We start from the raw sequence: 25,946 nt of genomic DNA, 5'->3' as shown, positions 1-25,946 counted from the left end.
CGGCTCCCAGCCCACCCCGCCGGGGCCAGCGCACACAACCGGCTGCTCCTGGGGCCGGGCAGCGGGGGTTCTGGCGGCGGTCCCCGGCATGGGGGGCCACGCAGGCTGACACTTGTCACGGGCGATCTGGGGGTCCCGGTGCCGCCGCGGGTGACGTCAGGAGGTTGGGCTGGGCTGTTTGTCCCGCAGCTGGCCCCGCAGCCATCTGGCAGGCGGGGAGGGATGAAGTAAGGCTGGATGATGCGCAGGGCAGGGGCTGATTTGAACCCCGTGGCCTCTGTTTTGGGAACACCTCCCCAGCGCCCGAGGTGGGGGGCAGCGTCCTAGGGGTAAAAACGCCCAGAGTAGGAAAAACTGCCCCCTCCCTTGCCCTGACTCATCCCAGTGCTCGCCAACAACAACGGGAGGACACGGCTGACCTTCCCGCTCCTCTGCAGGGGACACGCTGCACTGCCCACACCCCTGCCTGTGACGGGCAGTGTCTGCCGAGGTGCTCAGGGCTGCACAGAACTTCTCGTTGTTGTCATTTTAATTATTTTTTTTTTTTTACAAAAAGACACCCTTCTGATCGGCCTTACAAAAGAGATGTACACAAACCTGTACTAAAAAAAGTTTTCCCAGAAGAAATGGGAAATAACAATGTATAAATATTCTCTCTGAGTTCTTAAAGCTTCAATTCCCGGTTTGCCTGCTCGGCATTTCCTTTGGCCCAGGGGGTCCCGAGGGTCCCAGCACCTCGGCCGGGCCGTATTGCTCACATCAGCTTCCAGGGAGTCGAGTCATGGGCCGTGCTCCGCTGAAGGACCCTTGTTACCAGCACGTGGGCGTCCCTCAGCCCAGTCACAGCAGCTTTCCCTTTAGCAGGAGCTAAAAAAAGCCCCCCCAACCCCCAAATTAACCCCCCCTTCTCTTCCGCTACCCACGTTCTAGGTAGAGTCACAGAAATCAAGGCACAGAGCAGTAAAATTCGTGTCTCCTCCCGAAGCATAGCAGCCTCTCGGAAATTGCACGTTGTGGGATGGGGGTGTTTCTGCCTCAGTTCAGTCAGCTCCTTGGCAATCCGTATCCCAGAGGGACACGGCCAGGTGCTGCCACTGGAGCTCAGCTCTCCTGTGTCCAAGGCTCTGGAAGCCCTGTGGGTTCAGAAATAGGAGGGTTTGAGCCCCGGGGTGTTGTTGTTGCTGGGGTAGTGCGACTGCATGAGCGGCACCTCACACTCAGAGCCACCAGAAAGCATCGCCGCCTCTGGCACCTTGCAGCCGTGGCTGCTCAAATCCCCGTTTTCCAGGCAGGCTTTCACCCCTTCCAGCTCCAGTGGGCCGGTGTCTACCCCAACGCCAGCGTGTGCCTTGGCGCGGCGGTGCCGGCAGTAGTACATGGCGGCGGTAACCACCACCAGCAGCAGCAGCATGGCAGCCAGCGCAGGGACGAGGATCAGGGCGAGGTTGGGGTCCTGGCTCTGGGTGACAGGGGAGTGCTGCTGCAGGCTGAGGGGCAGGGTGTGTGCCTCGGCGCAGTGCTCCTCCTTGGGGGCCTCGCCCAGCGCCCCAATGCAGACGCGGTAGGTGCAGTTGGGTTTCAGCGCCCGCACCGTGTACTCGGAGAGCGAGGCCGGCAGGCGCAGCATCACCGGCCGCTTGTCCGGCCCCGACAGGTTCCGGTAGCTCAGGCGGATGCCCTTCAGCTGTGCCTTGGACTGGATGTAGTTGTGCAGGTCCACTTTGAGAGAGGTGCTGCCCACCTGGGCGATGCTGACCCGCTGGGCAGGTGGCAGGGCTGGTGTGCCCGGGGCTGCCGTCGTTCCCCTCACCTCCACCTCGCAGTAGACGCCAGCGAAGCCCACGGGGCACAGGCACTCCAGGAGGTTCTGGGCACCCAGGTGGCAGGTGCCGCCGTTCAGACACGTGCGGGGGGGACAGATGGGCACTGGGGGGCTGGTGGGGGCCGGGGCACCGCTGAAGGGCACCAAGGTGGAGCTGCCCTGGGGCTCTCTGGGCCTCAGGGTGGGTGCAGCGGTGCTGGGGGGTGGCGGCGGGCGGTGGGTGCTGGGCAGCGGCGCAGGCGGTGGCAGCGTGGTGGTGCGGGGCGTGGTGGGCGTGGGGGTGGTGGTGGGGCAGCCAAAGTCAATGTATTGCAGGTGGTGGAGAAGCTTGCCGGAGTTTTTGGGGGGGAAGTGGCAGCGTGTCTCCTCAGGGCGCCGCAGGACCACACCACTGGTGTTCACCCACTGCACCAGCCAGCTCATCTGGCAGATACAGTTGAAGGGGTTGCCAGCAGCTGTCACAGCCCGCAGCCTGGGGAAGAAGCTGGAGAAATCCCGAGGGATGGTGTTGATGTTGAGGTTGCTGATGTCCAGCTCCTGGAGGTTGTGGAGGCTCTGGAAGTGCTCAGCCGGCAGCTGGGAGATGCGGGTGTTGCCGGCCAGGCTGAGCCTGGTGAGGCTGCCCAGCCGCTGCAGCACCGCTGGGACACGCTCCAGCAGGTTGTCAGAGATGTCCAGCTCGTGGAGGTTGTTTTGGACCTGGAAGAGCTCCTCGTTTAAGCTCGTCAGGCCCAGCCCTGCGATCTTCAGGGACTCAATGCTGACGGCATGGAAAGCCCCTGGTGCAATGGCAGGGATCTTGTTCCAGCTGATGTCCAGCAGCAGGAGGTTGGGCAGGTCGAGGGGGGGCACAGCCCTGAGCTGGTTGTTCTGCAGCTTTAGCTCCAGCAGATTCTCCAGCGTGTCAAAGGCAGCAGCGTGGATGTGCTGGATCATGTTCCTCTGCAGGTAGAGCCGTTCCAGCAGCCGCAGCCCATGGAAGGTCTCATTGGTGATCTCCTGCAGCTGGTTGGAGGACAGGTCCAAATTGACAAGCTCCGTCAGGGGCTGGAAGATGTTTCTCTGGATACTGGTGATCTTGTTTTGCGAGAGGTCCAGGAGCTGGAGGGCAGGCAGCCCTGCAAAGCTGTCCTCACTGAGCGTTGTGATGCCGTTCTCAAAGACGTAGAGGGAGAGGGTGCTGGGGGGCAGCCCCTGGGGCACCGTCTGACCCCGCCTGGCTGCACACAGGATGGTCTTGGGGTCATGGCACTGGCAGCCTGCAGGACATGCCCTGGCCAGCTCCCCACGGGCCAAGAGCAGCAGTGTGCAAAGGATCAGCTGTTTCATGGTGTCAGCTCTGCGGAGAGACAAGCGCAGCCAGGGTGAGGGGATGGGCCCTGCTGGGGGATACCCAGGGCTGGAAGGGCTGTGGGGCACCTCTGAACCCCACTCTGCCTCTGGGGCTGCCCACCCCAGCTCCATGCTCCCCCCTCTCTAACCCCCAGGATCTGGGGATGTGGTACCTTTGCACACCCCAGGTTCTACCATGAGACACGGCCCACTGGTATTGGGGCCGTCTTCGGTGGAGCACCAAGACCTTTCCCAGTACTCACAAGGGCCCCAACCTCCCCAGCTGCTCAGCAGGGTGCAAATCAAACACAGGGGATGCGGAGAATATCAGAGCACCGAGAAGGGGTGGGAGCATGGCCAGCCTCCCCTGCGTAGAGCTCAGCTTAACCCTTTGCTTGTGCCATCGTCACAGCAGCTGCACCCTCAGGGCCTGTTCCTGCCCAGATCATCAGCAACAGCAGCCCCTCTTGGGGACAGGGGACAGAGTGTGGGGCTGGAGGAGCCATTTGTGTCCCCACAGAGTACAGTGGCTCATATTCACCCCCACCACACCCCTGTCCCCACAGGTCACCTTGCTGTTCCCCTCACTGTTAAACTGCAGGGACTCAGCACAGAACCGTGGGCTGTGCCCCTGTCCCTTGAGGGCTGGGTCAGCAGGGATAGAGGGAGGAGGCTCTGGGGTGACCAAGGCTGTAACCACCCCAACCCCAGCTCCCCATGGATGCCCTGGCCAATGTCACAGCAGCTGTGTCCCAAAGGGCTCCTCCCTCAGCCCCATCTTTCAGCCCCTTTAATGACACTGGGTTGGGCCAGAGACTCACAATCTCCTGGCACTCCATCTCAGGGTCAGGGGGAAGTGGCAGAGTAGAATCCCTGGGCAAGGAAGAGGCGGAACCCTTCCCCAGCCCCATGTGTTGCCACCTCCCCCCTGCTCAGAGCAGTCGGAGCTCCAGGCAAACGCCCCTCCTGTGGCTCACAAGGGGCCCCCGCTGTGTGTGGGGGGCTTCAGGTCACACAGCAGCACGTGCCGCCTGCCCCGGCCCCATCAGCAGTGCAGGGACAACATATCCTGAGCCAGGAGGGTCTGAACCCGTGCTGTGTCCTCTTGTCCCCCTGCCGGGGTGTTAGACAGGGTTAATACAGCGGCCAGCTCTGTCCTTGCCTCTTCCCGAGCGGCCCCCCCTTAGGGTGGGGTGAGCCCACGGCTGGGCAGGGTCACCACAACCGCCTGAGTCACTTGGCCCGGCCGGCCCTGCCCTGACATGACCTGTGCCGTCAGCCCCTGACACTGGGGAGGAGCTGAGCCACATCCAAGAGGTCACTGTCACCCAGGGGTCACCATCACTGCATCCTCTCCCCAGCAAGCCCAGCTCAGCCCCCAGCCCCCTCACCAGTGTCGGGTGCTCCTGCACCCCACATCACAGTCAGACTGCCAGCAGAGTTAAAAACACAACATGGAGACCCTGTGAAGTGCTGTTTGGGGCTGGGGACAGACCCAGCACCCCTCGAGGTGGCTCCAGCATCCAGAGCGTGCTGGCTGGTGGGAGCCCTGGGTGCAGGGTGCTGGCATGCCAGCGGTGCTACGGCCGTGCCAGCCCGCCCGGGTGGGCAGCGCCGGAGCGGGGCCAGGCCTGCGGGATGCTGGCGAGGCCGGGGCTGGTTTTGCAATGCCAGGGTCGGGTTTCGCTGACGTGTCCCGTGCTGCAACCAGCTGCTGACTCCAAGCCTCTCTCGTCCCTTTAATTACGCTGGCATTTCCTCCCCGTCTGCCAGGCTCCCCGCTCCGGGCAGGTTCGGCCAGCCCGGCCGCGGCCGCGCATCCGCGCCTGGCCGCGAGCGCCGGGCAGGCTGGCACGGCCCCGCAGCCTCCGCCGCCGCCCCCCGGCATCGCCCGCTCCGCCGGCACACGCCAGCATCCCGCCCGCGCCCCGCCTCCCGGCACGATGCTGCTGCAAGGCAGAGAGGAGTTCCCCCAGCCCAGGACAGCCCCAGAAACGGGGGGCAGGGGAACAGCCTCCCCAGGTCCTGGCAGGGTCCCCGAGGGCGGAGAGGGGGCCCCGTTTCTGCTGGAGGTGTTGGGGCCGCCCTGCCAGCGGCCTGCTGCTGCCTTGGCTGGGCTCCCCCGCGCCTGCACCGCAGATATTTGCCGAATTATTCATATTTTCCGGCTGCGGGGAGGATCTGGGCTCAGATTCCCCCAGTCCCGGCTCAGCCTTTCCCTGCCAGCCTGCTGGGGTGGGAGTGCCGTGTCACCCCCCCTTCCCCGCCTGCAGCCCCCCGGGCTGGGCCACCGCGCTGTCCGCCCAGGGCTGCCACTCGCAGGGTGCTTTGCACCCGCCTCCTGTTTTTAAGGACGAGGCCGATGTCCCCGCGCTGCAGGGTGACACCTGTGCAGGACAGGCTGGAGGAGCTGCAGAGTCCCTGCCTTTCCCCTCTGCTTGGGGACCTCAGGGAAGCAGGCACAGCCGGGATGTTCCTTCCCGCACCGGCAAGTGCAGACAAAGCCAGCGTTGTTGCTGGCCCGTGGGCTGCCACCTCGGCCGGTGGCACCAGAGCAGGAAGGACGGGGGCCCTGCAGTGTGCGGTGACAGGGAGGGACACGGTGCCTCTGCCGGGTGGGATGCAGATGCTGCTCCCCTGCCTTACACCCCTCAAAACAAGCCGATGTCAGCACGTGCCCCCTCCCCCGAGCCAGCCGGGGGGATGTGCAGGATTAAGCCCTTAATCCTCCTCCCCTTCAACCCACCCTGCGCCGCCGCAGCTCCCACCTCCTCCCGCTCCCCTCCCTATTTAATTAAAGTTTCCGCAGCAGCCCCGCAGGAATGCAGGCCTGGTTATTGCATTCCCCGGAGCACTCGCCAGCCCCTCCATCCCCTCCTGCCCCTTTGACCCGGCCGCGCTCCCCATCTCAGGTGCCGGCAAGGAGAAAAACCAGCAGAGCCGCTTTGCCGGCAGCCAAACCGCCTCGGGAGGAGCCGGAACGCCGGCGGAGGGTGGGAGGAGGCCGGCGATGGTGCCACGCGTGGCCCGGGCGGCACGGGCAGATTCCTCCGCAGTGACTGGGGCGGCCGCGGCTGTCCCCGAGCGCTTCCTCGTGCCGCGTCCCGCCGGCAGAGCCAGCCGGGCAGGCAGCGCTTGCGTCAGGGCCACCCGGCCAGGCCGGCCGGCCTCGGCGTGGCGCGGGGGAAAACAGTAATTAGTGTCATCCCTGATGGCGGCACTGCCCAGCGCCGTGTGGGCAGCGGCACAGCTGGGTCAGGGCAGTCCGGCCGCCCCAGCCCCAGCAGGATGAGACCTGTGGGCGTGGGGCACGCTGGCAAGGCGAGAAGTATGGGGGGGACTCTACTGGGGGGCTGCTGGTTGGGAAGAGTCTCAGAACTGGAGCATCTCTGCTGGCATGTGTTGGCTCCTGTGGCTGTTGCCAGCCTGAGAGGGAGTAAGGCGTGGAAAGGGACATTTACCCCATGGTGGCCCAAAGAGGTGACACCCAAAGACAAAGAGGTGACACCCAAAGAGGGTGACGGGCGCCAGCACCCTCCGAACTCACACCAGGTGACAATGAAGTGCGCAGGAGCTGGCGGCAGAAGAAGCGGTGGCGTATCCCTGCCTCCCGGTGCCAGGCTGGCCAGTGGCCCTGCTGGCACCCATCCCCCTCTGTGCCAGCCAGAGGGAAACCCTTGTCGCCACCGCGTGGGGACCCGCTTGGTCCCACAGCAGGTCAGTGACCCAGGACAGCAGCCCCTGAGGACAAGCAGAACGAGGGCAGCCAAACCCCACCCCAGCCAAGCCCTCCACTGAGGAGGGTGGTGTTTGACACTGCTGCCAGCAGCTCCCACCTCTGCCTGACCCCAGCAGGAGAGCCCAGCCGCCACATCTGCCAGGACAGAGCAAGCATGGGATGGGCCCAAGACCATGCTGGTCCCGTGTGGGTCTGGAGCGCTTCACTGCCACTCAGCCATGCCGGATGGAGCCACGCTCCATGTCAGCCCCAAATACATCCCTCCCCTTGCCTGCGATGGATGCAGCACCAGATCAGGATCCCTGGGCCATACCCCAGCGCATCCCACGGCAAAACAGGCACAGGCAGGGACAGGGAAGCAAGAGCCCTCCGTGAACCCCTGTCCCAGCCCACTGCAGTGCCACCGCCCCAGCCCAGCCGAGGCCCCACCATCAGCCGAGGCAGGGGCCAGCCGGGTGCCCCTGGCTCAGCTGAGGCCTCGCAGGGAACAAGGCATGCCGACCCTTAGCCGAGGCCCCAGTGTCACCCTGTCACTCTGGGTGCCCAGGCACACCGGGAGTCCCACGGCACGGCCGGGCCCACCAGGGCCCCCCGGGCCCCACCGCCCCCTGAGCCCACGGATGCCCGGCAGAGCCCCCTCCCACCCGTGGGCTGCCGCCCCACAGAGCCCCGGTGGCCGTGTGGACGGTCGGGCGGTGTGGCGGCCGCGGGACTCACCGTGGCGGGCGGTGCGGGGCTCTGCGGGGCGGGCGGTCAGTCCATGGCGGCAGCGCAGCGACGGCCGGGCGAGCACTCCCCTCTCTGGCGGCGCTGGGCGCGGGGGGCGGTATTTAAACCGCGGGGGCGGGGCCTGCCCTCCCGCCGGGCGCCCATTGGCTGCGAGCACCGAGGGGGTGGGGCGGGGCACGGCCTCCACGGAGGCTCCGCCCCCGCTCACCTGGGGCCCGACGGGGGCGGCACCGCGGGGACCCCCGGGACCTCTGGGGCCTTACAGCCCTGGGGACCGCGGGGACATCCAGGGCCTCTGGGGCCTTACAGCCCTGGGGACCGCGGGGACATCCAGGGCCTCTGGGGCCTTACAGCCCTGGGGACCGCGGGGACATCCAGGGCCTCTGGGGCCTTACAGCCCTGGGGACCGCGGGGACATCCAGGGCCTCTGGGACCCTGGAGTCACAGGAACCCTCGGGACCCGGGAGGCACAATGTCCCCGGGACATTCAGGACTTCTGAGTCACAGGGACCCCCTGGACCTGCAGGACCTCTGGGACTTTAGAGCCACAAGGACCCTCGGGATATCCAGGATCTCTGACTCACAGGGACCCCTGGGATACCCAGGACATCTGGGACCTCAGAGTCACAGGGACCATCCGAGCACCCAGGACCTCTGAGTCACAGCGGCCCCCAGCACCTCCAGGACCTCTGGGACCTGGGAGTCACAAGGATCCCAGAGGCCTCCAGAGGGACCTCCAACCCCATGACCTCCCAGAGTCACAGGGACATTGAGATTTCAGGAGCCTCCAGAGTCACAAGGACTTCTGAGACCCCTTGGGAAGTCCATGTTACCCCAGGGCTCCCCAGACCCACAAAGATCCCCAGGACCCACAGGATCTTTGGAAGCTCCGAGACCTTCCAAACCCTCCAGGGCCCCCCAGGACCTTCAGCATCCCTGGGGCACCCCTGGTGTGTGCACACACAGGTATAGGGCTAGATCCAGGTACAGGTGTCTCCCTCATATCCCCAGCACCCCCTGGCAACCGTGGTAACAACAAAGTCTGGGTTGGGTGTCCTTGGAGTGCCCAGGGACCCCCATATCCAGTGTGCCCAAGGTAACCAGGGACTCTGGCACCGTGAGCCCCAGTGCCCTGGGGTCCCAGTCCCCCCATGCCCCCGGCGTCCACAGAGCTCCTGCCACCATGTGCCAGGTGACAGTGGAAAGTGGGTGGCTCTTGCAGGGCTGTCCCATGCCCCTGTGACAGCAGGGCAATGCTCTCTGTTCAGCATGGTGAGGATGGCATAGGTTGGGCCAGGAAAACCAGGCACTCAGGTTGCCCTTGTCCCCGACCTCCACCACTGTGGTGGTGGCAGTGCTGGTGACTGTGGTGACAGCAGAACAGGGGACGCCGGTGCCTGCCCCAGACATCCTGGTGGTGTTTGCCTAGGTTGTGCCAACAGTCTTGGGGCAGGACCATGCCATATCAGATATCCTTCATGGCATGGGATGGCATGGAGCAGCTCTCTCCCCTTGGCACAGCCACAGAAATGTCAACCGAAAGTAATAGATTGTCCCTTTGGTCTGTGCCTGCGGCGCTCCCTCCTCCACCCCTGCCGAGAGAAGGCACAGAGTGCCTCTGTGCTACTGTCACCACTGTCCCCTCAGGCCACCGAGTGTTCCCTGTGGTGCCCTCCTCCACCGAGCGTCCCCCAGCCATGGAGCACCCTGGCTGCGGTGTGGGACAGAGTGCAGGGCAGGGAGCAGGGACACGCTCCAGCTGGCACAGCCGGGCCGCAGGGCACTCCCGGGGCTGGCCGGCTCCGCAGGTGAGCCGGGTGTGCCACGCGCCCGCCCCGAACTGGCCAAGCCGGCCCGGCCGCCCTCGGGGTGAGCCTGCGGGTGCCGGAGGCTTCCCGGGGCGAGGCCGGGTGCCGTGGCCGGGCACAGGGAGCAGGGCAGGGAGCGGGATGCCCCATGGCTGTGCAGCCGGGGCTGGAAGCAGGTGGCAGTGACACCCTGCTGCCAAGCTGTCAGCCCAGGCTGGGACAGTGAGGGTTGTCACCTGGGGACCAGCCCAGCAGCCTGCTGCCCTCCCATCGCAGCACGGCCTTATCCTGCTCCACGCTTCCCCAGGACGGGGTGTGGGGTGTGCACCAGTGGGGGAACAGGATCCAGCCCCACATCCATGGGGGCGCTGTGCCCATGGGGGCCCCTGGCTCAGAACACCCTTCCCTTGCAGGGTGACCATCCCGCTGTATGACGCCGACACAGGGCTGCTGGTGCTGGCGGGGAAGGTGAGGTCCCACGACTGGGGGGTGTAGGGGGGCACTGGGGGGACAGGAGGATGCAGGGGAGTGTAGTGGGGTGTAGCTTGGTACATGTGGGTGCACCAGTGGAGTACAGGAAGTCGCATGTGGGTGCAGTGGGGTGCTTCCTACAGCCCTACTCGTTCCCTGGGCAGAATTCCCTGCTCATTCCCTGGAATGTCTCTTCCAGGGAGAAAACCTCCTCTACTGCTTCGAGGTGTCCCCCACACAGGCAGCACTCACCCAGGGTAAGCAGGTCCCCTCCCACCCATATCTCCCCCGGGGGGCTCACCAGTGCCTGGCCACCCAGCCCACGGCCACCCTGCCTGTCCCGCAGTGACCCAGTGCCGGACAGAGGGCAGCACGCGGGGCCTGGCGGCCGTGCCACGCCTGGCCCTGGATGTCATGGCCTGCGAGGTGCTCCGTGTCCTGCAGCTCACTGACACCGCCCTCGTCCCTGTCAGCTACCTGGTGCCACGCAAGGTAAGGGGGCCCTGTGGGTGGCACTGTCTCGTACGTGCCTGGTGTCATCTCACGGGTGACACCTCACCAGCACTGGATGACAGAAAGGACCTGGCTGCAGTGAGACCCCAGTCCCCAGCCTGGGGAGAGCAGGAGAGGAGGTCAAACCCGGATGCTGGTGGTGGGTTGCAGAGTCTGGGTGCTGGATTTGGGAGTCTGGGTGCTGCATGCAGGACTGGGGTGCTGGAGAGTGGATGCTGACAGCTGGGTGCCACCTGCTGGGTGCTGTTGTGCAGTGGGTGCTGGGCACTTCAAGCAGCTGAAGTTTGGGTGCTGGGTAGTGTGGTCTGGGTGCTGGAAGTGTCTGGGGCTGCCCAGGGGTGCCCCAGCTGCAGCAGGACAAAGGGTGTGGGATTTTGGGAACACCCATCTCACGCCATCCCCTCTCCCCCAGTCTGTCCAGGAGTTCCATGAGGATCTGTTCCCTGACTGCACAGGGATGCTGCCAGCCACCGATGCCCAAGGCTGGTGGGCAGGGGACAGCCAGCAGGTCTGTGTCATCTGGGGGGGTGTCCTTGCTGGTGGCATTGCCACTGCCCCATGCTCACCGTTGTGCTTGGTGCAGGTGGGGAGGGTGAGCCTGCACCCTGCATGGAGATCCATGGAGACCTTCACATCCCCCATCATTGCTGGCACCGGTCCCACCAACGCCGGCCACACAGACACCGACACTGGCCACACCGACCCCGACCAGAGTGTGAGCATGGGGTGCTGGAAAAGTGCACTGAGTGCTGAAGGGGGGGGGGGGTCCCTGCTGCCCTCACCCCACAAGACAAGGCTAGGGTGCCAGCACCCCTGTCTGGGCTCTCTCTCCCATAGGAAGCCAGTGGCTACTCCTCACCATCCTCACTGGCCTCACCAGGCAGCGCGGCCACCTCCCTCTCAGCCAGCACCGGCCCCTCCAGTGGCTTTGCCAGCAGCCCCAGCCAGAAGTCCCTGCAGAGCATTTTGGGTGAGCAGGCAGTGGGGTGGCTCGGGGTGCCCCACCCGGGGCATTCAGGGCGCTCACCCAGCCCTCGCCCGCTGCAGGGCCCAGCTCCCGCTTCCGGCACGCGCAGGGCCGGGTGCTGCACCGGGACCAGCACCTCACCAACCTGCGGGGGCTCAGCCTCACCACGCCGGGCGAGTGCGACGGCTTCTGCGCCAACCAGCAGCGCGTCGCCCTGCCCCTGCTCTCTGCCGGCGGCCAGATCGCCGTCCTCGAGGTAGCCCGGGGAGGTGTGGAGGCCGGCACGGTGCCAGGTGTGCCGTGCCGCTGACCCCCGGCTCTCGCCCGCAGCTCTCCAAGCCCGGCCGTCTCCCCGACGTGGCCGTGCCCACCATCCAGAATGGCACGGCCGTGGCCGACCTCACCTGGGACCCCTTCGACCCGCGGCGCCTCGCTGTCGGTACGTGTATGCCAGCCCTGCCAGGGAGTCCCCCAGCTCCAGGCATGCCAGATCACCCAGTAACCACTGCCCATCCCTTCTGGCACAGCGGGCGAGGACGCCAAGATCCGGCTGTGGCGGATCCCTGAGGGAGGGCTGCAGGAGACCCTGCAGGAGCCTGAAGCTATTCTCCGAGGTGAGGGGACTACTGAGCACCCCACGGTGGGGACAAACCAGCCTGGTGGCACCCACAGCTGGGGACAGCCACGCACTGCTGAACCTCTCCAGGTCACACGGAAAAGATTTACTCCATCCGCTTCCACCCCACGGCATCCAATCTCCTGGTCTCCTCCTCCTATGACATGACCGTGCGGATCTGGGAGCTGAGCGCCGGCCGGGAAGTCTTGTGCCTGCAGGGACACACGGATCAGGTAAGGGATGAGAAATCCAGGGACACCTGAGAGGCAACTTTGGGACATTTGCACAACATCTGTCTCTCCAGATTTTCAGCATGGCTTGGAGCCCTGATGGGAAGAAGCTGGCAACAGTGAGCAAAGATGGACGGGTACGGCTCTACGAGCCACGGCGCAGCTCTCAGCCTCAACAGGTACAATCCCAGCACTGGAGAGCTGGGGGTGTGGGCAGGAAACCCTCCCCATGGGCACATGACTGCACCCCCAGCTCTCTTGGAGCAGGCAGGGTGACCTTCACTCCATGCAGGAGGGCCCAGGTCCCGAGGGGGGACGCGGAGCGCGCCTGGTTTGGGTTTGTGGTGGTGACTACCTCCTGGTGTCCGGCTTTGACAGGTAAGGAGGGGGACACATACCAGGGCAGGGAAACCTGAGGACACTGCTTGCTCTCACTGTCACCTCCCCACAGCCGCAGCGAGAGGAGGATCCTCCTGTACCGGGCACAGGCCCTGCCTGAAGGACCCTTGTCTGTGCTTGGTCTGGACGTGGCCCCTTCCACCCTCCTGCCCTTTTACGATGAGGATACCAGCGTCGTCTTCCTCACTGGCAAGGTGAGGGCTTGCCCTCCAAAAAACTGTGGGGCTCCCTGCCTTCAGCACCCCACAGTGTGGAGGGACCCTCCATGTCCCCCTGACAGCCCCTAACTCGCTCCATCCCCAGGGTGACACCAGAGTCTTCCTCTATGAAGTGACCCCCGAGCCCCCCTATTTCCTTGAGTGCAACAGCTTCACCTCCAATGAACCCCACAAGGTAAAGGGGGGATTTGCTGCCTGTCCCTGACCCCCTACCTGTGCTGCCAGACCCCACTCACACCCCCACCCCACCAGGGCTTCATCTTCCTGCCCAAAACGGTGTGCGAAGTGCGGGAGGTGGAGTTTGCCCGGGCGCTGCGCCTGGGGCAGAGCACCCTGGAGCCCGTGGCTTTCCACGTGCCACGCGTCAAGGTAGGTGTCGGGGGGGCTGGCTGTGTTTTGGAATGGGACAGGAGGCAGGGCACCCCCCTGAGCGCCCCTTGTCCCCGCAGAAGGAGTACTTCCAGGACGATCTCTACCCGCCGACCCGCGTGTGGTGGGAGCCGGCCCTGGGCGCGGGTGCCTGGCTGGACGGGCAGGACGGGCAGCAGCGCCGCGCCAGCCTGCGCCCCGCAGACATGGTGCCAGGTGGGTGCAGGGGCTGGGCGAGGACCCCCGGCCCTCAGGGGGCTTTAGTCAATGGGGTAGAGCCTCCCGCCCCATGGTGACACCGCTCTCACAGTGAGTGAGGCCCCCAAAGAGGCTCCGGCTCGGAAGTTCGTCCCTGCGTCCGTGTACCTGGAGGAGAAGACTGATGAGCAGAAAAAGGAGGAGGTGGGTGCTGGGGTGAGCACCCTGCGCCAGGGCCGGGGGTGACGCTCCGCGCCCCACGGCTCTGCCCGGCCTCTCCCCACAGCTCCTCAGTGCCATGGTGGCCCGGCTGGGCAACAGGGACGACCCGCTGCCCCAGGACTCCTTCGAGGGCGTGGACGAGGACGAGTGGGTGAGTGCGGGAGGGGGACACGACCCCCGGCTGGGTCCTACCCGGCCCCGCCGTGCCCCTCACCCCCGGCCTCCCGCAGGACTAGGCTGGACCCGGCACCCCCAGAGCAGCCGGGACCCCCGGGCCCGCGACCAGGAGGAGGAGGAGGAGGAGGAGGAAGAGATGGAGGAGGCGCAGGGCCCGCGGCGGGCAGGACCCGCTATTAAAGCCGCTGCACCAGCACCGTGTCCTGCCGTGATCCTGGGACACCGGGGGGGACACGGGGACCGGGAATGGGGGAGACACAGGGGACGAGGGGGCATGGGAACCGGGAGCGACACAGGGACCGGCTACTGAAGGATACGGGCATCGGGGTGACACAGGGACCGACAGCGGGGACACGGAAATCGGGGATAACACAAGGACCGAGGGGGACCCAGGGACCGCGGCAGGAGGGAACACGGGGACCGGGGGGACACCGGGACCGGCACCGGGATAACACAGGGACCGGGGGCGGGGGCACAGGGACCGGGGCTCACGGGGACCGGGCCGGGGAAGTCGCGCCCCACCCGGCGGCGGGCCTCCCGCGCGGGGACACCGCCAGAGGGCGCTGTGGCTGCAGAGGGGACGCTCCGCCCGCGCCGTCCCCGTCTCGGTGTCCGCCGTGACCCTCACCCCCCGCCACGTGACCGCCGGGGCGGAAGCGGCGGCGGGGACATGGTGAGAGGGGACAGGGGGACGCGGCGGGGGCACATCGGGAACGGGGAGCAGAGCTGGGGCTGGACAGGGCCCGGGAAGGGGCAGCGGGCTCGGGAATGTGCGAAGCAGCTGGTTCCGGGAGGGCCAGGGCCAGTGGAGCGGGGACAGGGAGAGGGGAAGGGGTCACAGGAGCGAGGAAGGGGGAAGAAGTCGTGGGGCAGGGGGGACAGGGACAGAGGAGGGAGGACAGGACTACTGGAGAGGGGAGCAGGGACAGGGGAGAGGGTCAGAGGACCAGCGGAGAGGGGACAAGGCATGGGGCCGGGGATAGAGAGAGGGGAGAGGGAAGAGGGCCTGGGGAGGGGACGGGTCTGGGAAAGGTGTCACAGGGCCTGGGGGGGACAGAGAAGGGGGGGACAGGGCCAGGTACGGCCATGACAGAGGTCAGATGTGATCAGAGCAGACCCTAGGGGCTGGGGAGAGGTGACAGGGCCCATGGGGCTGTGCAGGGCCCATGGGGAGGTGACAGGGTGAAGGAGCCGTGGTGGCTGTGACAGCAGGGTGTCCCCGCAGGCCAAGTACCTGGCACAGATCATTCTGGTGGGGGCCCAGGTGGTGGGACGGGCCTTCATGCGGGCGCTGCGCCAGGAGTTTGCAGGTAGGAGCTGGGATGCTGCTCCGTGAGCTCCGTGTGCCCACGCTGCCCTGCTGGGCACTGCTCCTCACCCCCACCCTTCCCTGGGCACCCCAGCGCCCCCCCTCCCCGGGCCGTGCCTGCCAGGTTGTCACGGCTCCATCCTGACCCTGGCACTGCTGCCAGGCTCCCAGAGATCCCGGCACCCCAAAGGGCAGAGTGGGATAATCCCTGGGATGTGATCCTGCCTTGCCTGTAGCAAACGGTGCCTGCCCGGTCCCTGCCACCTCCCTGGCACTGGGACAGCGTCCAGATGTCCCCAGGGTGGCTGGATGGGGACAGAGGGGGACACCGGGGTCTGAGCACCTGGAAGTGCTCAGGCTTTGCTGCCTGCGGGTGGGGGTGGCCGGGGTGGCGGGGGACTCAGGCCTGGTGTCCCCAGCGAGCCAGGCCGCGGCCGATGCGCGGGGACGCGCCGAGAGGCCCCAGTCCGCTGCCGCCTCCCGGATCATCGGCATCAGCCTCCAGGAAGCTCAGCAGATCCTCAACGTCTCCAGCCTCAACCCTGAGGAGATCCAGAAGGTAGAGGCTTCCTTGGAGCCGGGGAGGGACGGTGCTGGCAGGGCCTGGCCTCTCCAAGGGTGCTGCTGTGCATGGGGGTGGCAGCTGGTCTCCTGTGCTGTCTTGGGCCCAGTTAATCACAGTTTGGGGATTCCCTGCCCCTGCTGGAGCTGCCCTCCAGGCTTGGCCTCTGCATCTGCCCAGCGGGGCTGCTCAGGGGAGGGACGTGGGATCTCTGGAGTGCCCTGCTGGGAACATGGGGACTCCCAAGGGGTGTCAGGCAGAGCCAGCCATGTCCCCAGGATCACTCTTCAGCAATGCGGTGGGGAGTGGGAGGCTGCCAGGGTTTGGAAGTGGGCATGGCAAGGCTGGGGGTGCCTCTGACCCAGAGCTTCTCTCGGCAGAACTACGATCACTTGTTCAAGGTGAACGACAAATCAGTGGGAGGCTCCTTCTACCTGCAGTCCAAGGTGAGCGCCGGGAGGAGCAGGGCAGGGGCTGCACCTTCCTTCCCCTGCCTGGGCTTTGGAACAGGCAGAGCCTGGATATACCCATGGATGAGGCAGGGAGGGGAGGGGGCACCCCAGCCCTGTGTGTCCCCCCCATCCCTGTGTGTCCCTCTGTCCCACAGGTGGTGCGAGCCAAGGAGCGGCTGGACGAGGAGCTGCGCATCCAGGCCAAGGGCGACAAGGAGAAGGGGCGGAAGGCCGAGACGTGACTCCTGCCACCCCTGCCCCCCGTGCCCCTCACCCTTAACTTATAGGTAGCCAATAAACACCGTGTCCTCCAGCACCTGGCCTGGCTGCTCCACACCCGGGGAGGGAGCGGGGCCCTGCCTGCCCAGCGCTGCCCTGCCGGGATCGGCCCCTGCGAGGGGCTGCGTTTGCCCGGGGAGGAGGAGGCAGCTGGGGAAGAAGGGGTGTCCCCAGGGCATTGAGGCTGCCAGGGCTCAAATGGCACTGGGGGAGGCTGCAGGAGCTATTTTTGGTGGGGAGGTTGGATGCTCTTGGGTGGAGCACACGGCTGCCTCTGGCTCCATACCCTGGGAGTGCTGTGCCGTTACCTTCTCCCAGCGTGGATGGCTGCTGGCTTGGGGTGAGGGGCTGTGAGGGGACACCCTGTGGCTGTCCCCACCTGCAGCTCACCCCCCAGATGTTGGCAGGGTTTCAGTGATGCTGAGGAGCACGGCTGGGGGTCAGGCAGGGCCAGTCGTACCCCCAAGGTCACACCCCCACCCCCACACACCCCTCTGTCCCCAGTGCGGGTTCCTTGCCGTTGGCACCACGACCACGGACTGAAACAGGAACTTACTTCAACTTCACTTTATTGTTTTCTTAATAAACTTCCTCTCCCCTGGACGAATATAGTGTTACAGTCGTTAGCTTATCTCGTACTTGTGCAGTCCTTACACGCTACGCTAACAGCGATGGAGCCCAACAGGAGGAAAATAAAAACAACCCAGAAACTACGATAGAAAGGCACTTCGAGACCGTTAAAATACTGATGTCCTGGAATGTGCAACAACAAACCGATGAGGAGCGAGGAGACGTTTCACCGGCCGGGGCGGCCTGGTCGAGGGCCCGCAGCCATGCTGGGCTAGGGCAGCGCCGGGCGGCCGCCGGTGAGGGCAGGGAGACCGGCTCCCTGCGGGGCACGCGGGGCTCCTTCAGCACGGGGGGCGGGACTGGGGAGACCCCCTTGGCTCGGAGCGAGCGGGACCTGTGTGACCCCGGGGGGGCTCCGAGCTGCGCCCGCGCTGAGGCTGGGCACGCTGCCCCACGGCCGGGGGCTCACCCGGGAGCATCCCACCGCTGCACCCCGAGGAGCGGGCGCCCGGCAGCCGCTGCCGGCCGTGCCCGCGCTGCCCGCATGCGCTCGCGGTGCGTGGTTAGGTATGAACGTAGCTAGAGGGGGGCAGTGCCCCGGCGAGCGGCACACGCGGCCGTGTGCCTTGTCACGGGAGGGCCGGGGAGGCGGCGGGACGGGGCGGCCGTGGGGAGGGAGCGGGGAGGAGGCGGGCGGGCGCCAGGCCGGCGAGTGCCCAGCCAGCTGGGCCCGGCACGGGGTGCCGTGGCTGCGGCACTGCCCGCGGCCGTGCCGGCCGTGCGGGGTGGGATGGCACGGCCGGGCACAGCTCGGGGCTGCGGAGCGGCCGGTCCCCCGGCTGTCGCCCCGCTGTCCGTGCGGCAGGAGCCTGGGGCTGCAGCCCCCCACAGCAGCACCGAGGCGTCGGGCAGGGAGACGCCGAGTCAGCGGAAGCAGGAGAGCCCAAGCGGGACCCTGTCGGAGCAGGGGGCTGGTCGAGAAATAAATAGCGGCGTATCCGGCTGCCCAGGGCCGGGGGGGAGAGGGGGCAGGGGGACCCCCCTGTGCCCCACCTGCCTCCAGCACGGGGTCGCAGCCGGCTCCGGCCGCCGAGGGATTATTGCTTTTCTCAGAAGAGTCCGTTCTTCTTTCGTGACGGGTAAAAGCACGAGCGAGGCCCCGCCGGGGCTGCAGGGGGATGAGGGGGCCGTGCCCCCCGTCCCCAGACGGGAGCGGGATCTGCCCACGGGGCCGGCGGCGGACCCCGGGCATCGTCGGGCCCCTCAGTTGACGGCGGCGGGTTTGAGCAGCAGGGAGCCGGGGGGGATGAGCACCCAGCCGGGGGGCAGCGCCTCGGGGCTGCCCCCCGAGCTGACACCGGCCGAGAGGTCGAGCACGGCCCCCGGCAGCAGCGCCAGGCTCTCGGGGGGCACCCGCGGCCGCCCCGGCTCCGTCCTTTCGCCCCTCTCCTTCCGGCTCTCCAGCCCCTTGCCCGCCTTGGGCGGCCGCCCCTCAGGCCCGCCGCCCTTCTCCCCCTCGGCCTTGGCCCCGCCGGCCAGCAGCGACATGACGGGCAGCCCCAGCCCCGCCGCGAAGGGCGAGGGCAGCAGCGGGCTCTTGGCCAAGTTCAAGGGGCCGCCGTTGAGGGGCAGGACGGGGCCGGGCAGAGCGGGCAGCGCGCCCGCAGCCCCGCAGCCCAGGGCGCTGAGGTCGAGCGGTGCCGGTGCCAAAGGGATGGGCAGCGCCGGCAGCCCCGGCGGAGCGAAGAGGGCGGCGGGGTTGGGGATGACGAGCTGCGCCCCATTAACGTAGGGCACCTCCGCCGAGCCCAGGGGCGTTTTGGGAGGCGGGTGGACCTTGAGCATCTCCGGGTGCTCGGGGGACACAAAATGGCCGTGGGCTTTGATGTGCTTGCGGAGGGAGCTGGGGTCGGTGTAGCGCTTGTGGCAGCCCGGCATCTTGCAGGAGTAGGGCTTCTCCACGTAGTGCGTGCGGGTGTGCTTGAAGCGGTCGCTGGAGTTGGAGTAACGCTTGTTGCAGCCTTCGTAGGGGCAGATGTAGGGCTTCTCACCTGCGGGACAGCACCGGGTCTGCCAGGGTCTGCCAGCCCTGCCGTGCCCCCCGCGTCTCCCCGAGCCCCCCGCTGCCCCAGCGAGCGCAGGGCGGGGGCTGCGCTGACCTGTGTGCGAGCGGTTGTGGATTTTCAGGTTCTCCAGGCGGGAGAAGCTCTTGTTGCAGGTGGGGCAGCGATGCGGCTTCTCGTTGGTGTGCGTCCGGATGTGGATCAGCATCTTGTACCTGCCGGGATTGGGGCAATCACAGAATCATGGAATGGGTTGGGAAGACCTTAAAGCTTGTATAATTCAAACCCCCTGCCATGGGCAAGGACACCTCCCACTATCCCAGGTCCTGGCCAGCCTGGCCTTGGACACTTCCAGGGATCCAGGGGCAGCTACAGCTTCTCTGGGCACCCAGTGCCAGGGCCTGCCCACCCTCACAGGGAACAATTTCCTCCCAATATCCCATCTAAATCTCTCCTCTTTTAGTTTAAAACTGTTCGCCCTTGTCCTATCACCATCTGCCGGTGGAAGCATCGGGGAGGGAATGCTAGGGAGGGAGTCAGCCCTGCCTTCCAGGGTAAGTCGTTGTCCTGGTGCCTTGGCTATGGGGTGGGAGAACAGGGACATCCAGGCCAGCACAGTCACCCAGCCCCCCCAGCACCTCGCACCCTGCATGAGAGGGAAGCAGGGACAGATGGAAACTTCCCCTGCATATCCCCAGTGCTGGGCTCCTGCCTCCTCACAGCAGCCCCCCAGAGATCCCCTGGAGCCCCCCATGCCCACCTGGCATTGAAGCCCCTGCCATGGCGGGCACAGCCCTCCCAGTGGCAGCAGTACCCCGCGTCCTTCTCGGGTTTGACGTGGAAGTCGTTGACGTGGTCCACCAGGTCTTGCAGGAGGTCGAAGAACTGGTTGCACTGTGGGCAGGAGGCTGGGGGTGAGGGAGCCCAGCAGGGGGGGCACTAGGGGGGCCAGTCCCCCCATCATGGCCAGCACCTGCCCCCCACCCCATCCCAGCTCCCACCTGCACCCTGTGTGCAGCAGCACCAGCATTTGGGGAAATGGAAATGGCCCTTTGCATGACCCCCAGCCCCGTATCACCCCCCAGCATCTTTGCACAGCCCCCATCTCCCCATCACCACCTTTCCAGCCCTACTGTCCCTGCTTGGCCTCCCAGCCCCAAAACTTGCCCACAGCCCCAAAGAGCTCTGCCATGGCCTTCCAGCCCCATGTCCTCTCCCCAACCCCAAAATTCCCCTGTGTGCCCCCCATCCTTGCAATGCCCATGTGGTGTCCCAGCCCCCTCATCACCCCCTCCACCCCTCAAAGCTCCCACACACCCCCACCATAACCCCCGACGGCCCCAGCCCTCCCTGCTGACCTTGGACCAGCGGCAGACGAGCTGCTTGGGCAGGGGCAGCTCGGGGGGGAGCCGTTTCTCCTTGCTGGGGGGCAGGAAGGCGGCGGGGGGCAGGTGCAGGGCCCCCCCGGCTCCCAGCGGCAGGAAGAACTGGAAGGAGCTGGGGAGGCCGTCGATGTAGCGCAGGGACTGGAAATCCTGGAGCAGAGTCCAGAGGGAGGAGCAGTGGGGGACAGGGCTAGGTTGGATGGACGCCCCCCGAGCCCTTCAAGAGATTCCTCCCAGCCCCCCAGGAACCCCAGAACCTCGCAGAGATCCCTCCACGCTCCCCAGAAAATCCCCAGATCTGCCATCCCCCTCCCCCCAAGGGACCCCAAAACCCCATGGAGACCCCCAGAGTCACCCCAAAGAGACCTTCCAGGAGCCGCCCCGGGGATGCCTCTGGGGTCAGGGGCCGGGGGGGCCAGGCAGGACATTGACCCCGGGCTGTGTGTACACCGGCAGCACCGGGCACGCTGCCGAGGTCGGGAGCACCATCCGGGCACAGTCCCCACCGCTGGGGACACCACGGGGGGGCCACGGCCGTACTTACGTGTGGGGTGAGGGGGCCGGGCAGGTCCCCGCTGCCCTGGCGCTCAGGGGACAGCGAGGCACTGCCAGCCGGAGACTCCCCCCCCGAGCGGGGCGAGAGGCTGAGGTCCACCACCGGCACGGCGGCCGGGAAGCGTCCATCCCGCGGCTCCCCCAGCCTGGAGTGTCCCAGGAGCCCGGGCGACGGCGAGGCTGGCACGGCCCGGCGACCCCCCCGGCTGCCCCCTCGGCCATCCCCGGCCGGCGGGGTGTCCGGGCGCTGGGGAGCACGGGGTCGGGGGCCGGAAGGGCCCCGCTTCTCGCGGGCAGCTCGCAGCTTGGAGATGCTCAGCTTGAGGTCCAGGGGCTCCTCCAAGGAATGCATGGTGCCGGGGTAGGCTCTGCGAGGGACACCCAGGGGTCACTGCAGGGCCGGGGGGCACCAGTGCCACCCAGAGCATCGCCCCAGCCCGGCCCCATGGCAATGCCCGCTCTGCTCCGGGCCGGAGGACACGGTGCTGGCACGGAGACCGTGCCGTCCCTTCCGGCCACCCTGCCGCGGCCCCCTCCCGCAGCGGGCAAAGGGCAGGGCATGGCACCGGGCCCCCCCACCCCGGCCCTTCGGTGTCCCCAGTGTGTCCTCTCCGTGTCGCCGGCACAGCCCCTTGGCCCGTGACCAAACCTTGCCGGGGATTGCCAAATCCCCTGGGCACCCGCGGAGCTGGAGCTGTGGTGTCCCCATTCCACCCCCCCCCCCCACCCATTTTGCCACCCTCGTGGCTCGGCCGCCGCACATCTGGCGGGCAGCTGAGAACGGGCAGCTCGGTGCAGCAGTGAGCGCCCGAGCCAGAGCCGATGCCGTCCCCCGGCTGTGCCCCCGCGGCCACCCGCATCGCCCAGGGCAGGGTGGGGGCGGCCGAGGGGCCGTGTCGGGGGGCACGGCGCACCCAGCACACGTGGCAGCGGGGGGGCCCCCCTCCATCCCCACCCCGCCCCGGGGGGCCCGTCCCCCGCCCTGCCCCGCCGGAGGGGCCCCCCGCGCTGGCGGGGGTCCAGCCCGGCTCAGACGCTGAGGAATGCGGAGGAGCCGCGGGGGGCATGGGGCCCGGGCGGCGGGGCGGGGGACCCCCCGCCTGCACCCCTGTGCTGGCCGAGGGGCCGGCCCCGGGGGGGTTCCTGTCCCAGGCTCCCAGGGTGGGAGGAGCCGCCCCACAGCATCTCATCACCCCGAGCCTCCCGCGGCCGTGGGGTCAGCCCCATAGGCGGGTCCCTCCTCTTCAGTGGGGGGGTCCTCGCCTGAGCATCCACCTCCTCCCGCCGCTGTGGAGGCTTGTCCCCAGTGTGTCCTCTCCGTGTCGCCGGCACAGCCCCTTGGCCCGTGACCAAACCTTGCCGGGGATTGCCAAATCCCCTGGGCCCCCGCGGAGCTGGAGCTGTGGTGTCCCCATTCCCCCCCCCCCCCCCCATCCGTTCATCCATCCATCCGTCCGTCGGTCAGTCCCCGCGGGCCTGCCCCAGCGAGGCCTTTCCCAGCGGCAGAGGAGGGCGGTGGCAGCCACCAGCCCGGCGGTGACCCGGGCGGCCGAGCCCGCTGGCCCCAGCCCCGGAGGCGGCAGAGCTTCCTCCCCCGCCGGGGCCCCTTCCCCGCCGGCCAACGCCGCTGCTGCCGGGGCCGAGCAGGGGCTGCCGGCCGCACGGCGTGGCACGGAATGGCATGGAATGGCACAACACAATGCCACCCTCGTGGCTCGGCCGCCGCACATCTGGCGGGCAGCTGAGAACGGGCAGCTCGGTGCAGCAGTGAGCGCCCGAGCCAGAGCCGATGCCGTCCCCCGGCTGTGCCCCCGCGGCCACCCGCATCGCCCAGGGCAGGGTGGGGGCGGCCGAGGGGCCGTGTCGGGGGGCACGGCGCACCCAGCACACGTGGCAGCGGGGGGGCCCCCCTCCATCCCCACCCCGCCCCGGGGGGCCCGTCCCCCGCCCTGCCCCGCCGGAGGGGCCCCCCGCGCTGGCGGGGGTCCAGCCCGGCTCAGACGCTGAGGAATGCGGAGGAGCCGCGGGGGGCATGGGGCCCGGGCGGCGGGGCGGGGGACCCCCCGCCTGCACCCCTGTGCTGGCCGAGGGGCCGGCCCCGGGGGGGTTCCTGTCCCAGGCTCCCAGGGTGGGAGGAGCCGCCCCACAGCATCTCATCACCCCGAGCCTCCCGCGGCCGTGGGGTCAGCCCCATAGGCGGGTCCCTCCTCTTCAGTGGGGGGGTCCTCGCCTGAGCATCCACCTCCTCCCGCCGCTGTGGAGGCTGCCCCATCTCAGCGTCCCGTCTCCCGGGACAGGGACACTCACTGAGCTTTCCCTGCCTGCCTGCAGTGGGGCCCGTCCCCTCTGGGGGGTTTCACCCTGCGCCCCACTGCGGGATGTGCCCGTGGACTGTCCCCCCCCGAGCCCCACCACGGCTGTGGGGCTCCAGCAACCCCCATGTGCCCCACAGCCTGGTGGCACAGCTCGGGGACAGAGAGACACAGGGGCAGGACCCCACAGCTTGGGTGGCACAGCAGGACCCCCAGCCCAGGGAGTGGGACGGGGGGCTGGCGGCCCCCCGGCGACGATGGTCCCCCGACGATGGGGCCAGGCAAGGCGTCACTGCTGGTCCCACCACGACGGTCGCGTCCTCACGTCCTCAGGGTTGGGAGGTTGGGGGGTCCCGGTGCGGGCGGTGCTGGGTGGGGACCGCAGCCATCCCCGGGCGGGACGGGTGGGAAAGGGGCCTCCAGCCGCTGACGCCAGGGCTCCCAGCGCGGCCGCGGGCGGGCGAGCGGGAGGCTGCCAAACCACGCGGCCTCGGGAAACGGGGCGCCGCGGGGGCCCCGCCGGGATGGGGACGGGGACAAGCCCTGCGGTGGCTTGGCCGGACGCCCCAGCACCTGCGGCCCCCGAGCGAGGCCCCTGCCCGCTCCTGCCTGCCCCTGCCTGCTCTCCCCCCATGGCCTCTCCTGCCCGCGCCAGGCGCTGCCAGCCCAGCCCCAGCCCAGCTTCCCCCCCGCCACACCAGTTCAAACCAGTCCGTCGCGGGGCTGGGCCCAGGGGCTTCCCAGTCCGGCTGGGGGCGGCTGGGATGGAGCCCGGGCGCGGGGGGAGCCCCTCCATCTCCACCGGCCAGGCTGGGGTCCCCTGGGCCCCCCACACTGCCCGGCCGCCGGCACGGCTGGGGGACCCGGGGTGACCCCGGTGCAGCCGGCGGGGTGCCAGGTCTCCAGGCTGCTGGCATTGCCGGGGTGTCGTGTATCCCCCCTCCAGCCCCAAACCTGCCAGGAATAGTACAGAGGGACCGCGGGCAGAGGCTCCCGCGGCGCGGTGGGCTCGGGGATGGCGGCGGTGCGGGATGTCAGTGCCATCGCCAGGGGACGGTGACCCCGGGGCTCGGGGAGTGGGAGCGGTGCCAGCGCTGCAGGCAGGGCTCGGTCTCCGCCGCCGTGGCAATTGGCAGCGGCAGGCTGGCACCGCCGCGACGGGGGGCAGTCCCCGGAGCCCCCCGTGCCAGGGCAGCGTGGGTGGGTTGGCAGGATGCGGGTCATTGTCCCCACGGCTGCTGGCAGGACACGGGCACCCGTGGGACCCGCCATCGCTGCTTGTCCCACTACAGATGGTGCTGGCACTGCCACAGCCACTCCTCACAGGAGCCCACCGGTGCCTGGCGGGGTTGGGGGGGGGGGGGTCACATCCTGCTGGTAGCTCCATCTTGTCACTGTGGCCCTCCAGCACCCGTCACCCCACGCCAGCCGGGCTGACGGCAGCTGCCAAAGGTGTCCCCAGGAGGGGACATGGCTGAGGTCCCCGAGCTGAGGCCGGTGCCGTGATTCCCCTTTCCCGGGCATGTGGAAGCCGTGCGGATCCTGGCAGAAGGCTGACAGCAGCCCCCTGCCACCCCGGGAGCAGCCCCACAGCAGTGCCGCCAGCGCCAGGGTCCCTGCCACCCCTGCCTGGGGACACAGCTGGAGCAGGCGGGGACAGCAGCGGGGTGGTCCCCAGCACCCAGCGGATCAGCGCCCTGGGTGCGGCAGCATCGTGGGGATGGGGGCACATGGGGACCCTGGCTGGGGGAGGCGGTGACAGCTGGGTGACAAAGGCATGGGAAGGGGAGGTGTCCACTGACTGCAGGGTTTCTCCATGCGGGGCAGGGAACGAGCGCCTGCAGCAGTGCCTAGGGACACCGGGGACAATTTGTGGTCCCCGCTGCTGGCACCTCAGGGAGGGGGGGGTCACACCGTCCTAGTTCCCAAAACACCCTGCAATGGCACAGCCTGGGCTTGGCCACCCCACGCCTTAGCCCCACGAGGCTGTGGGATTGTCACCCCCCATGGCGGGGACTGTCACCTCTCATGATGGGGATCAGGAGGTCCCCGCGAAGGGGACCGGGGTGACGGGCGGCTGCCGGGCCGCGGCACCGCCAGCGTGAGACGGGGATGGGGACGCCCTGCACCCCCCACCCGATGCCACCCTTTCTCCCCTCTCGCACCATGGGGACACTGGTGTGTCCCCGGTGGTGGCCGCAACCGGGCAGAGCCACCCAGCACGTCCCCGCCGCAGCCCCCGCCCCACGGCCAAGGTCAGGACACCCGCCCGGGGTGCGGGGGAACGGCGGGTGACGGCCACCCCCCCGGCACCCACCGGGCAGCGGGGAAGCCCCTTCTCCTCATTTCCCTCGGGGGTGCAGCGGGGCCACGTCCCCCCCGATCCGCTCCCTGGGCGGGGGGGCTGCAGGTGCCAAGGGACCCCCCGCACCCGCGCGGGTGGCGAGGAAGGGGCTCCCCGGAGGGTCCCCCCTCCCCCCGGCGGTGGCAGCATCCTCCTCATCGTCCTCCTCCCCTCCGCGGTGCCCGGAGCGCGATCGTACCTGCGGCGGGGGCTCAGCGCCGGGCGGGAAGCGGGGCGGGGTGCGGGGCTCGGCGGAGCGGGGCCCCCCGGGGCCGGTGCCGGGGCCGGTGCGGGGCGGCCGGGCC

The 25,946-nt window shown here is 68.1% G+C and overlaps 4 protein-coding genes across 8 annotated transcripts in view; 1 reads left to right on the top strand and 3 right to left on the bottom strand.

Annotated features, from left to right (window-relative positions):
• The window catches only part of LOC121350608 (mitochondrial import inner membrane translocase subunit TIM16-like), a 37,516-nt gene extending 20,497 nt beyond the window's left edge, over positions 1-17,019 (top strand). For 3 of the 5 annotated variants that reach the window (XM_041462056.1, XM_041462058.1, XM_041462057.1), the window contains 19 exons: positions 9,844-9,898; positions 10,101-10,158; positions 10,248-10,393; positions 10,827-10,922; positions 10,998-11,129; positions 11,252-11,384; positions 11,462-11,637; positions 11,712-11,820; positions 11,909-11,995; positions 12,088-12,230; positions 12,302-12,406; positions 12,520-12,605; positions 12,679-12,820; positions 12,930-13,019; positions 13,097-13,213; positions 13,294-13,429; positions 13,524-13,615; positions 13,698-13,784; positions 13,864-14,483. In XM_041462056.1, coding sequence (XP_041317990.1) covers positions 9,844-9,898; positions 10,101-10,158; positions 10,248-10,393; positions 10,827-10,922; positions 10,998-11,129; positions 11,252-11,384; positions 11,462-11,637; positions 11,712-11,820; positions 11,909-11,995; positions 12,088-12,230; positions 12,302-12,406; positions 12,520-12,605; positions 12,679-12,820; positions 12,930-13,019; positions 13,097-13,213; positions 13,294-13,429; positions 13,524-13,615; positions 13,698-13,784; positions 13,864-13,869 — 1,996 coding nt within the window. In that variant the 3' untranslated portion in view covers positions 13,870-14,483. Of the gene's footprint in view, positions 1-9,843; positions 9,899-10,100; positions 10,159-10,247; positions 10,394-10,826; positions 10,923-10,997; positions 11,130-11,251; positions 11,385-11,461; positions 11,638-11,711; positions 11,821-11,908; positions 11,996-12,087; positions 12,231-12,301; positions 12,407-12,519; positions 12,606-12,678; positions 12,821-12,929; positions 13,020-13,096; positions 13,214-13,293; positions 13,430-13,523; positions 13,616-13,697; positions 13,785-13,863; positions 14,484-15,035; positions 15,121-15,538; positions 15,679-16,061; positions 16,128-16,288 lie in introns of those variants that run through there. The other 2 variants (XM_041462060.1, XM_041462059.1) reach the window with 2 other exon arrangements.
• On the bottom strand, positions 512-7,690 carry VASN (vasorin). The gene is made up of 2 exons (XM_041462062.1): positions 7,611-7,690; positions 512-3,161 (listed from the first exon to the last, which is right to left on the bottom strand). Exon 2 carries the CDS (start codon positions 3,149-3,151, stop codon positions 1,142-1,144), a length of 2,010 nt encoding a protein of 669 aa, XP_041317996.1. The 5' UTR covers positions 3,152-3,161; positions 7,611-7,690; the 3' UTR covers positions 512-1,141.
• Positions 16,965-25,899, bottom strand: GLIS2 (GLIS family zinc finger 2). The gene is made up of 6 exons (XM_041462063.1): positions 25,841-25,899; positions 20,975-21,353; positions 20,404-20,580; positions 19,806-19,939; positions 19,142-19,260; positions 16,965-19,033 (listed from the first exon to the last, which is right to left on the bottom strand). Exons 2-6 carry the CDS (start codon positions 21,335-21,337, stop codon positions 18,246-18,248), a joined length of 1,581 nt encoding a protein of 526 aa, XP_041317997.1. The 5' UTR covers positions 21,338-21,353; positions 25,841-25,899; the 3' UTR covers positions 16,965-18,245.
• Positions 21,768-25,827, bottom strand: LOC121350611 (translation initiation factor IF-2-like). The gene is made up of 2 exons (XM_041462064.1): positions 23,228-25,827; positions 21,768-22,260 (listed from the first exon to the last, which is right to left on the bottom strand). Exon 1 carries the CDS (start codon positions 24,682-24,684, stop codon positions 23,587-23,589), a length of 1,098 nt encoding a protein of 365 aa, XP_041317998.1. The 5' UTR covers positions 24,685-25,827; the 3' UTR covers positions 21,768-22,260; positions 23,228-23,586.
• Positions 25,900-25,946: the final 47 nt, after the last annotated feature.

This window comes from Pyrgilauda ruficollis, unplaced genomic scaffold (assembly GCF_017590135.1).
Source record: "Pyrgilauda ruficollis isolate IOZ18807 unplaced genomic scaffold, ASM1759013v1 scaffold16, whole genome shotgun sequence".
Classification (NCBI taxonomy): domain Eukaryota; kingdom Metazoa; phylum Chordata; class Aves; order Passeriformes; family Passeridae; genus Pyrgilauda; species Pyrgilauda ruficollis.
Note: the sequence above shows the minus strand (reverse complement) of the source record. Positions and strands in the feature narration are given on the sequence as shown.